The 14,158-nt window shown below is 46.2% G+C and overlaps 3 protein-coding genes and 1 long non-coding RNA gene across 4 annotated transcripts; 2 read left to right on the top strand and 2 right to left on the bottom strand.

The window, feature by feature from the left end:
* The first annotated feature begins 727 nt into the window (after window positions 1-727).
* Window positions 728-3,116, top strand: LOC139832515 (uncharacterized). Its single transcript, XM_071822289.1, has 4 exons — window positions 728-1,418; window positions 1,667-1,857; window positions 1,923-2,501; window positions 3,003-3,116. The coding sequence occupies exons 1-4, from the start codon at window positions 728-730 to the stop codon at window positions 3,114-3,116; spliced, it is 1,575 nt and encodes a 524-aa protein (XP_071678390.1).
* Window positions 3,117-7,145: 4,029 nt separating this feature from the next.
* On the bottom strand, window positions 7,146-8,606 carry LOC139832803 (uncharacterized). Its single transcript, XM_071822725.1, has 5 exons — window positions 8,308-8,606; window positions 8,146-8,230; window positions 7,887-8,045; window positions 7,708-7,789; window positions 7,146-7,483 (listed from the first exon to the last, which is right to left on the bottom strand). Coding segments are annotated over exons 1-5 (606 nt in total). The 5' UTR covers window positions 8,587-8,606; the 3' UTR covers window positions 7,146-7,482.
* Window positions 8,607-8,746: 140 nt separating this feature from the next.
* LOC127307370 (glycerophosphodiester phosphodiesterase GDPDL3) lies at window positions 8,747-13,411 on the bottom strand. Its single transcript, XM_051338105.2, has 9 exons — window positions 13,035-13,411; window positions 12,012-12,299; window positions 11,782-11,894; window positions 11,200-11,695; window positions 10,950-10,988; window positions 10,581-10,868; window positions 10,215-10,354; window positions 9,446-9,938; window positions 8,747-9,343 (listed from the first exon to the last, which is right to left on the bottom strand). The coding sequence occupies exons 1-9, from the start codon at window positions 13,141-13,143 to the stop codon at window positions 9,075-9,077; spliced, it is 2,235 nt and encodes a 744-aa protein (XP_051194065.2). The 5' UTR covers window positions 13,144-13,411; the 3' UTR covers window positions 8,747-9,074.
* Window positions 9,839-10,287, top strand: LOC127307371 (uncharacterized). Its single transcript, XR_007855435.2, has 2 exons — window positions 9,839-9,975; window positions 10,068-10,287. It is a non-coding gene; the product is annotated as an uncharacterized lncRNA (long non-coding RNA).
* Window positions 13,412-14,158: the final 747 nt, after the last annotated feature.

The following is a 14,158-nucleotide window of genomic DNA, read 5'->3' as shown; positions in this document are numbered from 1 at the left end:
CATCGCGAGCTGGGGCTTACGAGAGATCCCGCGTACAGGGGCGCGTTTCACATGGAGCAATAAGCAGCTTAATCCAGTCCGCTGTGTGTTGGACCGGGTGTTCATCTCGCCAGCGCTGGAGCTTCACTTTCCGCTCTGTACGGTTTCGGCCGAAACTAGCCTGGGCTCTGATCACACACCCTTGGTTTTTGACTCCGGGGATGGGAACCCGCCTAGGAGCAACAGATTCTTCTTTGAGTCTAGCTGGCTTCTCCTACCAGGCTTCCAGGATTTCGTGGGGACGAGGTGGACCTCCTTGGCCAATAGAGTGGGTGGCAGAGACATCCTGGACTGGTGGAGTTTCATGAGTGGGGGGCTCAGGCAACAGCTCAGGGGCTGGAATGCCAACAAAGGGAGGGAGACCAGAGCCTTTTAAAGAAGGTCTGTTGTCCCAGATTAAATCCTTGGACGAGAAAGCGGATGTCGTGGGGATTGATGAGGAAGAGTGGGCTCTCAGGTACCACTTGGAAGACCAGCTGCTTGAAGTTTTAGAGCGGAAGAAGAATACTGGAGACAAAGGGGCCGCGCCCGTTGGGTCTTACAGGGAGACGCCAACACCAAGTACTTCCATGCTTTGGCGAACGGGCGTCGTAGGAAGTGCTGCATCTCCTTGCTGTTAGCAGAGCAAGGGTTTATCACGGAAAAAACCCTCATACAGCAACACATCTATGAGTTCTATCGGAACCTCATGGGGACGGAAGAGGCCAGGGTGTGTGGGCTACACCCCAATGCCTGGAGTAACGAGAACCGTGTCTCTCAGGAAGAGAACGACAACCTGATGAGAACCTTTTCGGAGAAGGAGTTGGAAGAGTTAGTCATGGACATGAAATCCGACTCGGCCCCAGGCCCGGATGGGTTTCCAGTGTTCTTCTTTAAGAAGTTCTGGGGCTTAGTCAGGCTCGGGGTTCTACACATACTCAACGACTTCATCCTAGGGAGGATTGACATAGCGAGACTTAACTTTGGGGTTCTCTCGCTGATTCCTAAGGTCCCTGGGGCAGACAAGATTACTCAGTTCCGGCCGATTGCTTTGATCAATGTGGTGTTCAAGATTGTGTCCAAAGCCCTGGCCTCTAAGCTTGACCCCATAGCTAATCGTATTATTAGCCCCAATCAAACCGCGTTTATCAAAGGCAGGTTTATCCTGGATGGAGTTCTCGCGCTCCACGAGATAGTCCACGAGCTTAAAATCCGAAAGCAAGGGTGTCTGCTGCTTAAGTTGGACTTTGAGAAAGCGTACGACCACGTCAACTGGAATTTCCTGCAAGAGGTCCTTCGGGCAAAGGGCTTTGATGTCGGGGTTGTCCATCGCATTTCGCAGCTGGTTATGGGAGGACAAACGGCGATATCTATCAACGGAGAAGTGGGCCCCTTCTTCTGTAACAAGAGAGGTGTTAGACAAGGGGACCCCCTCTCCCCTCTGTTGTTTAATTTCTTGGCGGAAGCGCTGTCCATCATTCTCTCTTCTGCAGCGGCAGCGGGGCATATCGCTGGGGTGATTCCACACTTGATCCCTGGGGGGATTACGACCTGCAATACGCTGACGACACCCTGATCATGATCCAAGACGACGACGCTCAGATCGCCAACCTGAAATTCTTACTGATGTGTTTCGAAGATATGTCAGGTCTTAAAATCAATTACCATAAATCCGAGGTGGTGGTTATGGGTGCATCCGAGCTCCGCAAACAGCAAGTGGCTGACTGGCTGAACTGCAAGCGTGGGGCCTTCCCCTTCATCTACTTGGGCCTCCCCATATCCGACAGAAAGCTCACCATGGAGCAATGGCTTTTCCTTGTCCGAAAGCTGGCTGGCAGGGTTGAACCGTGGTGGGGTAAGTTCATGTCTTCGGGTGGACGGCTTACCGGCTGTTCCTGTTACAGGATGGGATTCGCGCTAAATTTGACTCGCACCGGGCCAGGTTTTATTGGGAAGGATCTGGCCCCAAGAGGCGCTATCACCTTGTCAACTGGCCGACAGTCTGCCGGCCTAAGGAATGTGGAGGGCTGGGACTCCTTAATTCCAAAAAGATGAACATTGCTCTCATGCTGAAGTGGGTGTGGAAGTTGTTCCAACCTGAGAATCCGATCTGGGTGCAGATTATTCGTGCTAAGTATCCCTCAGCGAACAACATCTTCGCAGGATCGGGACATGGGGGTTCCCAATTCTGGCGAAGCTTGCATAAGATCAAGCACTTTTTCAAATTGGGGGCTAGCCGCTTGGTGCAGGACGGCAACCGCACTCTGTTCTGGATGGACAAATGGTTTGGGGACGTGGCTCTAAAGGACAGGTTTCCTACTTTATTCAGCATCTCCGACTCGCAAATGATTACCGTGGGGCAAGTGTGCAGAGGCGGGGGTGCCCTGTCCTTCCGCAGATCGCTTGATCAGCTTGGCATCGCTGACTGGCACCTGTTGAGATCCATCATTGATCAAATTCACCTTGTTCCGGGCCAGGATAGGGTAACCTGGTCTCTGGAGCCCTCAGGTTGCTTCTCTGTCAGGTCAATGTATTTGAAGCTGGCTCAGGGGGCTTCCATTGCTCACTTTCGGGATGTTTGGGCTGCTCGGATTCCTCTAAAGAACAAGATCTTTGCCTGGCAACTTGTGCTGGACAAGTTACCCACGAGCCTCAACATCTTGTCCCGTCATGGGCCCGGCAACGGCTGTTGCAAACTGTGTGGTAGGCCGGAGGATGCCGCGCATATTTTCTTCACCTGCTCTACTGCTATCTTTGCTTGGAGCGTGTCCCGCCAGCTGTTGGGATGCAGCTGGTGCCCTGCTAACTTTGCGCAACTGTTCGCTATCATCTCTAGTCTCTCGGGTAGATTTAAAAGATGTGTTTGGCTTCTTTTTATTGCCCAATCTTGGGCGTTGTGGCTCTTTAGAAACAAGATGACCATTGAGTCGAAATTTATGAAACACCCCGCTAATATTATCTTTAAAATGATGCTCTTTCTTCAGATGTGGAAGCCCCTGGCAAAGCCCCTGGATCGGCCGTGGATAGATCACGCGATCGTCGAGCTCAAACTTCTGCACGACGCGGCGGCTCCAAGAAGGGATGACCAAGACACCTGAGCTTCTCCGGCGCCCCTGATGTTAGCTGTTTGGTCTAGTTCGTTTGTTTGGCGAAGCTGTATGCCACAGCATGTAATGTGTTACCTTTGTTTGTGTTGAACCTGAGGGCTTTATTAATTTAAAGTCGGGCAGTCCATGCCTTTTATCTAAAAAAAAACTATTTTAGTGGCCAGCTAAGCACCGGTTCTAAACCCACTGTTGAATGCATATCACTAATTGATCGCCAGGTTTTTAGTTGCTTCCTTGTTGATAAGGGCCAGTCATCTCAGTGTAGGTAGGGGCACCATCCATCCATCCATCATGGATGCAATGTCACTGCAGATTACCTGGTCTTGTAGGTGATAACCTCTGATTTGACAAGATCTCGATAAAGATCGATGCATCCTCCTATCAGGCTTCAAAGAAAGATTTAATCGAGATAGTCAACCCCCAGATACATTCCTTCTGTCTCTGTCGTCGTGTAAAAAGTAGTTGGCAATCGCCAATCCACATTGCACTGCAAATTGTTTCTTGGAATTGAAGGTGAGGGGGTGGGCCAAAGGTGACTGGACAACAATGGGAGCTGGTGATCATGTCCTCAGACATCATGCGTGTGCAACTTGCCACTGTTTGAGGGGCATTGGGTGTTAGGGTCAGCATGGAGATAGCTACAGAAGAGATTCGGCCTCGTTTTTTCCTGGGTGAGGAAGCCACTTCTTGGATGCTAATGTAAAGAGTATTGTATCTTGGATGTACTGCTTCCGTCAGCAAGAGAAAAAACTACAGCTACAGGAGTGTCCTGGACTCCTGGTCCTGGTAAGTGGACTGTCGTGCTTATGTATAGCAATTCTTGGTTAATCTAAGAGACCAGTACAATTTAATGCCAATTACATGCTATAGTCATTCTCTTCTTATCCTACCATTTCCCCCTTTGGATTTTTTTTTCCCTTATATAATCAGATACACTCATTTCAGTGAGGCCTCTGGGTTTATACTCACTCGTGCCACTTTCCTGAACCTGTAAACTGCAATAAAGCTACAAGTTCAGATATCTATAGTTCTGAGCTAGGCTAAATTTTGTTCACTTGAAAGTCATATAGGGTGTTCACTGCCTGATAAAAAATAACGAACTTACTCATCTATCTTACTGATGGACGTTTGGTAGTGAATAAAACTTTTCGGTCACCACTGCACAGGCGAGGGTATACCACCTCCATTTTCCAAAAGAAGAACCCAGATATCTTCTGCTGATGGCAACTGATTTCTAAGAGATGATACAGACCATGGCAGGTCACTTCTACGGTTCTACCTAGCAAAATTAGCAAGAATTTCAGGAAATAGATGCAAATGGCCAATGACTGTATGCTACAGCTATGTGCTGTGCCGTCCCTACATCTAGAAAGCCATGGTGACATCACAGTTACGGTACATAGAGAGAGGTGACGGGAGAAGATTGGCTGACAATGGATGTTCCAAAAACAATATCTCCCTCACATGAGATAAGTTCAGCCTCAGGATTGGCACTTGAGAAGTTGAGCCCCATTCTGAATACGCTGACCACCCAGGCCGGTGGGTATCATACATAGTGCAATTTAGGGACCCTCCAGATATCCAAATATTGCCTCCACTCCAGAAGAACCTGCTGGCAATTGCCTGTCTCATATGTGAGACGTCACAATATCACTATGCTACAAGGACCATTATGGTTAGCGTGTTTCGTCAAATTCCCCACCTTGAAATACTCCATTGAAATGATGAGCATAGATCCCTCAAGAGATCGGGTGTGGGTGACGCTTGTTGAGATGTATAAGTGGTTGCCTAGCCTTTTCCATCAGTTCGGACTTGTGGTTGCATTGGCTAGTGCATGAAGCTTCACATGGTATCAGAGCCCAGAGTCTCGAGTTCAAGTCCTGACTTCCGCAATATTTGCCCACCCCTATGTCCATAGGTGTGCTATTCTGCTTTCCACGTGTTACCTCCTCTTCTCTTCTTCCGGTCACACATGAGGAGGGGTGTTGAGATGTATAAGTGGTTGCCTAGCCCTTTCCATCAGTTCGGACTTGTGGTTGTGTTGACTAGTGCATGAAGCTTCACAACGCTCTTGCGCGGCCTTGGGGCCGGCGAGGTAGTTGGAGCGGTGTCTTCGTTCTGTCGCCTCCACCTATTGCGTTGAGGTGTGGTGTCGACCTGGTTGGTCATCGACCCTGGCATGTGGTGTTATGTTGTAACGGTTTTTTCGGCCAGTTTTCCTTATATCAATGAAAGGCAAAGCTTTCGCCTCGTTTCAAAAAAAAAAAAAAAAAAATCTCCATTGAAATGATGAGTATATCTGAATCTCCAAGGTTAGTGATGGTAGTTTTGCAAGTTGGGTAACTTAATCTTGAGTAGTTTCTAAAGGCATAGTTGGTGGAAAAAATTCTTGAACATATTATACAAGGAGTCGAAGATGTGGCAGTGATTATCAGCCACAGAAAAATACATGTTTGGCTAGCTCCAATTTTAGCCTGAAATATTTGTTCGTTGGCCAATTAAGTTGCTTTATTTCTGGTAAATCTAGTGCACGATCTTGCATATGATTTTATAGCATGAATTTGCATACAAAAAAAGAACAAATAAATTCATCAGGATCAATATTGCACATAAAACACATCAATTTCAACACGGTCTTGATTTCTACTTTTTTTATGTTTAGATCGATTGATTTACTGTGCAACCCCTACAATTTTTTGAATGTCATAATTTTCTATACTTGAGCTGAAGCTGAAAAAATATTAGTACTACTAGATTGGATGGTGCAGATGAAAGAGTAGAACCTTCAGAACATACTGGGATTTCGCAGCTGGCTACAGACAGAAAGTGAAAGGACGGTGCAGATCAGGATTTACTATTTTAGTGGCCAGCTTAGAGCACCGGGTTCAACCCTAGTGTTGCATGCATATCGCTAATTGACTAGAAGGTTTTCAGTTGCCACCTTCTCGGTAAGGGTCAGTCATCTCAGTGTAGGCACGGGCCATCCGGGAAATGCACTTTGGCTCATAGAAGCATATACTTCCATTATGTGAATCCATATTTTAAAGTGTCAAAAAAAATTAAACTAAAATTTTACAAGTACATCTAGATATTTTATGTTGGTACACAAGTTTTCAAAAAAAAACATTTTTCTATGGCTCCTGTAAAAAAAAGACAAATTTTGATGCTGTAACACGACTACGTACATGACATTTTTTTGTTTTTTTTGTACACACCACACAATATGTTGTTTTTCCATAAAAACTTGTGAACGAACTTAGAATGTCACGATGTATACCAAAAAAATTATATCAGATTTTTTTGACATTTTGAAATTTGTTTTTTTATTCTTTTCTATAATGGGTGCATATGCACGCGTGTGCCAAAACGCCACCTCCCGGGCCATCCGTCCATCCATCATGGATGCAATGTCACTCCGGAATACCTGGTATTGTTAGGTGATAACCTATGATTTGACAAGATCTCGATAAAAGATTGATGAATCTAGATTGCCTCCACCTATCAGGCTTCCAAGAAAGATTTAATGGATATAGTCAACCCTTCTGTCTCTGTAACTGTAATCGTGTCAAAAGTAGCTGGCAATCGCCAATCGACATTGCCCTGCAAGTTGTTTCTTGGAATTTAAGGGGAGGTGGCTGCCCAACAACAGGAGCTGGTGATCATGTCCTGAGACACCAAGTGTGCAACTTGACACTGTTTAAGGGGCATTGGGTGTTACGGTCAGCAGGGAGATAGCTACAGTAGAGATTATGCTTTCGCTGTCGTGGATGACGAGGCCACTTCTGATGGAGGAGAAACGAAGTGATGGCCTCTTGATTGACGAGTATCGTTTTGTAACCTTAATTCAGGCGAAATTCTTGTTTGCATGTAAAAGCTATCGACATTGTCGGCATTGTCCACATACTGCTATGGTTATTTTTTATAAAGGGAATTTATTAATACCAAATTGATATTAAATACACCCAGCCTCTACAAGAACATGATGTAAAGAACAGTCTAGCCATCAAGATGCACACAGCGGAAAAAAAGACATTTGTCGGCATTGTCCACATACTGCTATAGGTATCATTCTGTCTCTACCCTCCATCTTCCTAGTAAGCATTTCATTGTAATTATGTTTTCAGGTACGGCATACGAACTACTGATAACAAATTGACTCTGTAGTTCAGCAAACATCACCTGATTACATAGATTTGCTACTCTTGCTTCCAGCTCCAGCCAAGGAATTCCTCAAAGTGCCTTCATTTCTCTTTAAGCCGTTAACCGAGAAGGCTTCAAAGATTCACTTGCTGCTACTGCAGATGGTATCTGAGTGCCCGATTAGAGATCACTGAACGGCATTCTGATAGACCATCCATCTGCAAAGTAGGTTGATAACTTATTTCAGGAACAGTGAGCAAGCACCAGAATGGACTCTGTCAGACGAAAGTAGAGACATGCTGAACGGAACCTAACAATCCAAGTTCGTCTCACCTCTTAGTAAACAATTCATGGCAGATATATTTTAAAATGATATCATGAGCAAGATTACACTAAACAATACGAGTGCATCAGAGATAATAAAGAAGAAAGCAATTCCCACCAAGGTGCCACCTCGTTGGCGCCTGATGATGCTCTGAGCGACTCCAGGACACGTTTTTCTCCCGTCAAGACTTCGACGAGCCCTACCGGATCATGCAGTGGGAGAAAGATAGAAACGATTGAGATAGGTTCACGGTGTCGCAAGATCGCCAATTCAATGTGTAAAGTTGCAACGCAGACCGTTGGTGTAGTCCCGGCAGTCGTGCTCCCCCACCACCAGGTCAGTCGACCACCGCTCGCTGAACCTCTCGGCGGCGTCCGCGGCGTCGCCGTCGCAGAGCCCGACGAACCAGCTCCTCCTGTCCGGGATCCTCCGCAGCGTTCTTCTCCGAACCACTCCTGTTCGTCGTCACAGATTGATGGAATACTAACTCTGCTTAAACTTTATGTTGGAACTTTTTTCCAGATTGCTGTGAACTGAAAAATCGGCGTTTGTTACCGGGAATTTTGCTCCGCGACAGGGCTGCCAACGCCGCCAGAGCATCCTCGGGGTCTCGAGGCTGGAAATCGAACACCAACGGCGCCTGCAACACAGCAACCAAGGTGAGCCATCCGCCATGAAGATCTTCTCGTGGGGAGGATGGATTTGGGCTGGCCTCACCTGGCTTCTGGGCGGGTCAGGCCGGAGGAGCACCATGAAGTGCTGAAGGTCCCACAGGCCGAGCGAGTAGCCCGCCGACATCAGGGCCTGGGCTGGCCCCTGGGGAGCTCGCAACGGCACGGCCGCGACGTACACGGCGTACCTACCCGCTGGCCCCGCCGGGGCCTTGGGCGTCGCCGGCGTAGGTGCAGACGCCATATTGGGCGACGGCGGAAGGCAGGCGAACCAACCGGCTGCGGCAGCCGTGGCCACACAAGCAACTGACTGGCATAGAGGCATTAACACCGGACAGGCGTCGGATATAGATCGGATGGCTGTCCAGGTGGTATTCTCAGTTCTCACATGGATCTGGGTGATCACAAAGCATCTCGATCACAAGTACAGAACATGGAGTTCAGTTGAGGATCACATTTCAGATGGAAAACACATGTGTACAGAATGAATGAAAGGTGATGCCTCAGATTTTTGGGAGCTAAATGGAATCAGTGGAATCTCACTGTAACAATTTGAATCCAAAAGCAGGCACAGAAGAAGGCTGCTGGAGCAACGCAGTGCACCACACATATTTACCAGAATGTTTAACTAGGGGCAAAAGCCCGCAGAAGTGCCACCATCAGGCTATCATCAAGTCGAACATCCACCGCCCGAAATACAGCCAAGAAAGAAAATGAATCGCTACATAGAAGTGGCAAAAAGAATAACTACTGGTAGCTCGGCGCTGACTCTGGGAGCTCTAATACCCATTCGTCGCATGTGCAAGAGTATCCTCAGATCAGCAGATAGGCGCACAGCATCAGCAGCGTGGCGAGGAACGAAACGTCGGTGCGTATTCTGGAGGTCCCGTGCGAGGACGCTGGAGCTGTGGTGCTGCTGGCAGGAGGTAGGGCTGCCTCTACCACCTCAGCGCTTGCCAAGTCCTTCTGTGGGGCCATTGCTGGTGGCTGCGCAGCTTTATCGATGGTCTCAAGGAGGCCGCCGCGCTGGGGAGGCAGCATGTAGTATGGCGTCTTGTCTCCCATGTTCTTGCAGGAGTTCACTGCGCAAATAAAATCCAAGATGCAGTGTGAGCAAATAATACATCGTGAACCGGTCAAGAGGGGATGCAGTGCGCTACAAGAGAATGTTACCGACAACGTACATTTGTATCTGTGAGCTGTCCCAGGAAAGTCAGTGATGACTCCATCCACTCCCCCTCCGCCTTTCTGCACAAAGGCATTAATCTGTGTCGTTGCGTCTGAGAAGAAGTCCCAAGGTTGCGAAGGGAACTCGTTCATGAGCAGATGAACATAAACTGGAAGGCCAGCAGACTGCAGGGTCTTCGCAAGAGGGTTGGTCTGGTTTATCAAGAAATTGCTGGTCGCAGGGTAAACAGACATGGTGCTAACAGAAACAGCATCAGCAAACTGCTTGATAGCTGCAACGGCGGAAGGTGCAGCATCTTTGACATCTTCGTCGAGCTTGTAGACAAGGTTATACTTGGCTTCCTGCTTGAACTTCACTAGAGTTGAGCTGTTTGTCGACTGAATCATGACTTTCTGGGCGGTCTGTTTGCTGTAACCAGAATCATCAAGAGCTTTGATCACTGCATCTACCACACCAAAACCAAGTTTCTCTGCCATGAATGAAGCACGCTGCAAAAATCCAAAAGGGGAGTAAATCAAGACTGAAGTAAGCACCAAATGAACTAGCTAGTAGTCACAACTCCTATATAAATGTGTTCTCTAAAATTAATAGTGTTCACCGCTCGTCTTTTTTTCTAGGACACTCAACAGGAAATACAGGACATGGGAAGTGTTACATCGAAGCCTCACCCAAAACCAAAATTCAATAACTCTGAGTTAGCACATTACCACCAAAATATGGGTTTGCACTATATGCTTCCCCTTCCCATATATTTAAATGCTTACCTCCACTGTAATCATGATTCCTGCCAAATCCTCTCCTTTTGCAAACGTTAAGAAGTCTGATAATTTCATGAAATTCCCTGCGTTCCTGTTTCTGGGACTTCTTGATAGGGCGAAGCCGGTCCACGGGTTTGATATCATAGCTGTGAATATGGAAATTTCAGTCTTAACTTAAGTGATTGGCGAATGGAAGAAACTTAATAGATGGACCATGAATTATTCACCAGATGATTGACTTGTACAACAATGAAATGGCATGTCATAAGCGTGCATAATTACATACATAACTTAGTGTTGAATAAATTGTTTCTTATCAGCATAAGAAAACAAATATCAGGTTTACCAAAAAAAAAGTTCAGATTGACTTACGCTTCAGGTTGTTTGCAATATCCTCCCAAGTGAGGTTGAATGTATAGATTCCAGCGACAGGCTTAATATCTTCTATGACAACCGCTTGAGAAGCAAATTGTGAAGTTACAACAGTAGAAACATCTTTCAGGTCAATGGAACTCATGCATATTGGTATGGCATCTTTTGTCACTTGAACAGCACAGTCAATGACATCTGCTCCATCAGTAACTGCCTTTTTATAAGCTAGGTCAGTGCAGTCTGGGTAGTCACCACTAGCACCATTGTGGGAGATAACTAGAGGTGCCCCTGCAATGCAAATGCGAAGGCTGGAGTTCAATAAGAGTACTAGATTGGCAAGTTAATAATGGATAGAGAAAGGAAGCATACCATGATCTACCTTGGTGTCGTTCAGGTTAGTAAAGCAACCTGCAGCAACAAAACATACAACAGCTCAATAGTCAAGACCACAGAAGCTATGATCAGATATATCAATGTAGAAAGTGGATTGTTTCTTGATTAGAATTTAGAACATAGTAATAGATGAAAGGTCATCCTGACCAAGTGGCCTGCTTGGGTGTGTGGATTTCTTGAAGGAACATTTACAGCATTGTGAAGAAATGATAGAAGGTGGACTCACCAATGGCTTCTAAAGCAGTGATCGGGAAATCAGTCAAGACACCATCCACAGAGAAGGCACCATCAACGAAGCCAAGATATTCTGTTACTGGATCATAGCTGTAGTTGTAGCTGAGCCCAAAGTCATTGGCAAAATTAGCAGCATAAATTTCTAAGCCTGCCTTATGAGCATCATCAACGACTGAAGTAGCAGGTTTCAGATAATTATCTGCCGCAACAGGCCAGATATAGTTTTTGGGAACAAGTATCCCAGAAGCAAAAGTCTTGATAGATGTCAGATTTTTTAGTATTGAGCCATATGTCTGATTAGTAGATGGCTCCACAATGCCTTCATCAAGAAAACGGAACACAAGCTTTGTCTTGCTGCTAACTCTCCCAAGTAAGCTTTTCAGGAAGCTCACTTCAGGCGATGAGATGTAGTCAACCGTGTATTGCTTTGACAGAGACAGGATATAGCTTCTCATGCTCAGATTGAATTGGCTGTAGAAACTGTCGTGCTGAGTTTTGCAGAAACAAGACAAACTGTAAGAGGAGGATCACTTAAATTTGTAGTGCACTGAAAGCAACCAAAGTTTGCTGTTACCTGAACATTTAACCAAAAAGCAGGAGCCTTATATTGCGACAGTACAACTTCAACTGGAATTACTTGGAAGACATCATCATATCTTTGTGTACGAGAATAGATCGATCGTTCCACTGTAATAAAATTTGACTTCAGGTGAGGAAAGCAAAATCAACTGAGCTAATCAAGTATCAGAAAGATTCAGCGGAAATGCTGAAACCATTAGAGCTAGAAACGGCATTTGCACTTACAAGATACATTGGATAGCTGAATGCTGTCATAATCCACTGAGAACCAGGCCTTGGTAGATACACCGTTCACACGGTAGGTGTTCTGCCCCTTTGGGAAAACATTTGCTATGCTTGTGCAGTTCTCCATTTTTATGTCCGGAAGGCAGATGCCAACACCATCCTTGGTCAACCGAACATCGCACCAAAGGACCGAGTCCTGATAGCTGGCAGCAAACGCATAAGCAAGGTCACTGGAATCGGGAAATAGACCCGAGAACCCACCCTTAGCAATGACTGCTGGAGGATCACCTGAACCAAGAAGACGAGTGTTAGTCTTGAGGACGGCCAGAAACAGTGGATCATAAGTGTACTGCCCACAGCAGAAACTAGATATAAACGGTTACAAATTAAATGCAGAACTAGTTACAATAAGATGAGATGCTGGCTGCAAATTACTACTAGTTAACATGCAGGACCAACTGAGTTGACCGACCATTGCAACCGATGCATCAAGAAGAAAACCATTCCTCAAAACTGATATCCACCGATTTGGACAGACAATCCATAAGCAGTTGATGAAGAGTAAAGGCCTATAGCTAGTGATTTAATCTAATCTGTCACTTGTAAGAAGCTAGTAAGCTTACACATGTCATACAAACTAGTCGCTGTCGCATCCTAAACCAGATGTTCTGTCAGCTAAAAAGGGCACTGCCCAAAGTACCAAAAATAATTAAAGAAGAAAAGGAGGGGCATCATTCATGGCCGGCCCCCAACCCCAAGCTTCCAATCAGGAATCTCAAGCCTTGAGACAGCGCTGAAATCCAGCAAAGACCATTTCGCCGAAGATACAACAGAAGGTTGAGCAAGAACGGTCACTCGATTCATCTTAATCCTAAAGATCCAGCTCATACATCGAAACAGCAAGAAAGATACGATCTTGCCAGCTAAAAACCGCGTAGAAATCAGCAGATCAGAATCAGATCGCGGGCGCAGAGAGTGGGCAAACGAACAAGGAACGCGGGGAAGTGCAGCGAGCATACGTACCACTCAGCGTCTTCCAGGTCGAGCCCTTCTGCGCAGCGGCGGAGCCCAGCGACAGCAGCAGGAGCAGCAGCGGCGCGAGAAGGGAGCAGGCATGGCCGCTCCTCCCCATTGCAGACCCCCACCGGCAGCAGCTCCAAGATCACTACTTTAGCTACGGGCTCCCTCCAAGAACGGCCTGGGGAAGGGAGGAGCGGGAGGAGAAGCGAAGCGAGCCAGCAGGTGCTCGGAAGGAAGGAGGCAATGCGCGTACGGCGGCCGCGTTGGGATTTTAACACCGAGAGAGAGAGAGACAAAAGAATTGGAGATGGGAGGAGGAGGCTCGGCTGCTGCTGAGCTGTGCCGCGGCCAACAGGAGAAGGTGGCATCAGGGGGAAGGTGGTGAAGAAAGCGTGATCCCTTCCTACTTTACCCTCAGGAAGGATAAAACTACTACTCTAGGTTGTTTTATTTGTTTATTATTGTTTTCCTCTATATTTTCATAAAAAAATTCTCCGCTATGACTAAAAAAATGATTTGGCTTTAAGGGAAAGAAACCAAAAGCGCTGTTTTTTACTAGAAGTGATTGTGTGCATAACACCAAATTGCTAATACGGAGATTCAAACTTGAGCGGGCGGTATGCATCAGCCGATCCCAACCATCAGGCTATGTGCCTCGGTTCACTCCGCTATGACTACGGTGACACGGTTTTTTATGGTGAAGAGGAGAAGGGAGGTGTTCTTGCTACTGGAGTACATGGTCCCCAATGAACAGTGACATTCGTACAAATGTTGACAAAAGGTACACAAATCGGAAAAAAAAACAATATACACTACCTGCGTTCCAAAAAATAAGCCTTTTTAGAAAGTTACTAAGCTCTTTTAGAAAGTTATTAGCTTTCTAAAAAAGACATATTTTAGAAAGGACCTAATATATTTGTAGCTCATGTGTTGTAAAGTTTCATAAATAAAAGACATATCGTTTCTGAAGAAAAACAAAACATGTTGATATGAAATACCTTAACTCCTTAAAATCGGAAAATTCTCCTAATTATCATCATTTTTTACACCCATGGTCCTAGATCTACGGACTAAACTTACGGAAGTGACTTACAGACTAGTCGTAGCCCGATGCCGTTGGAAAAGCA

The sequence above is a fragment of the Lolium perenne genome, chromosome 6, assembly GCF_019359855.2.
Source record: "Lolium perenne isolate Kyuss_39 chromosome 6, Kyuss_2.0, whole genome shotgun sequence".
Taxonomy (NCBI): domain Eukaryota; kingdom Viridiplantae; phylum Streptophyta; class Magnoliopsida; order Poales; family Poaceae; genus Lolium; species Lolium perenne.
Note: the sequence above shows the minus strand (reverse complement) of the source record. Positions and strands in the feature narration are given on the sequence as shown.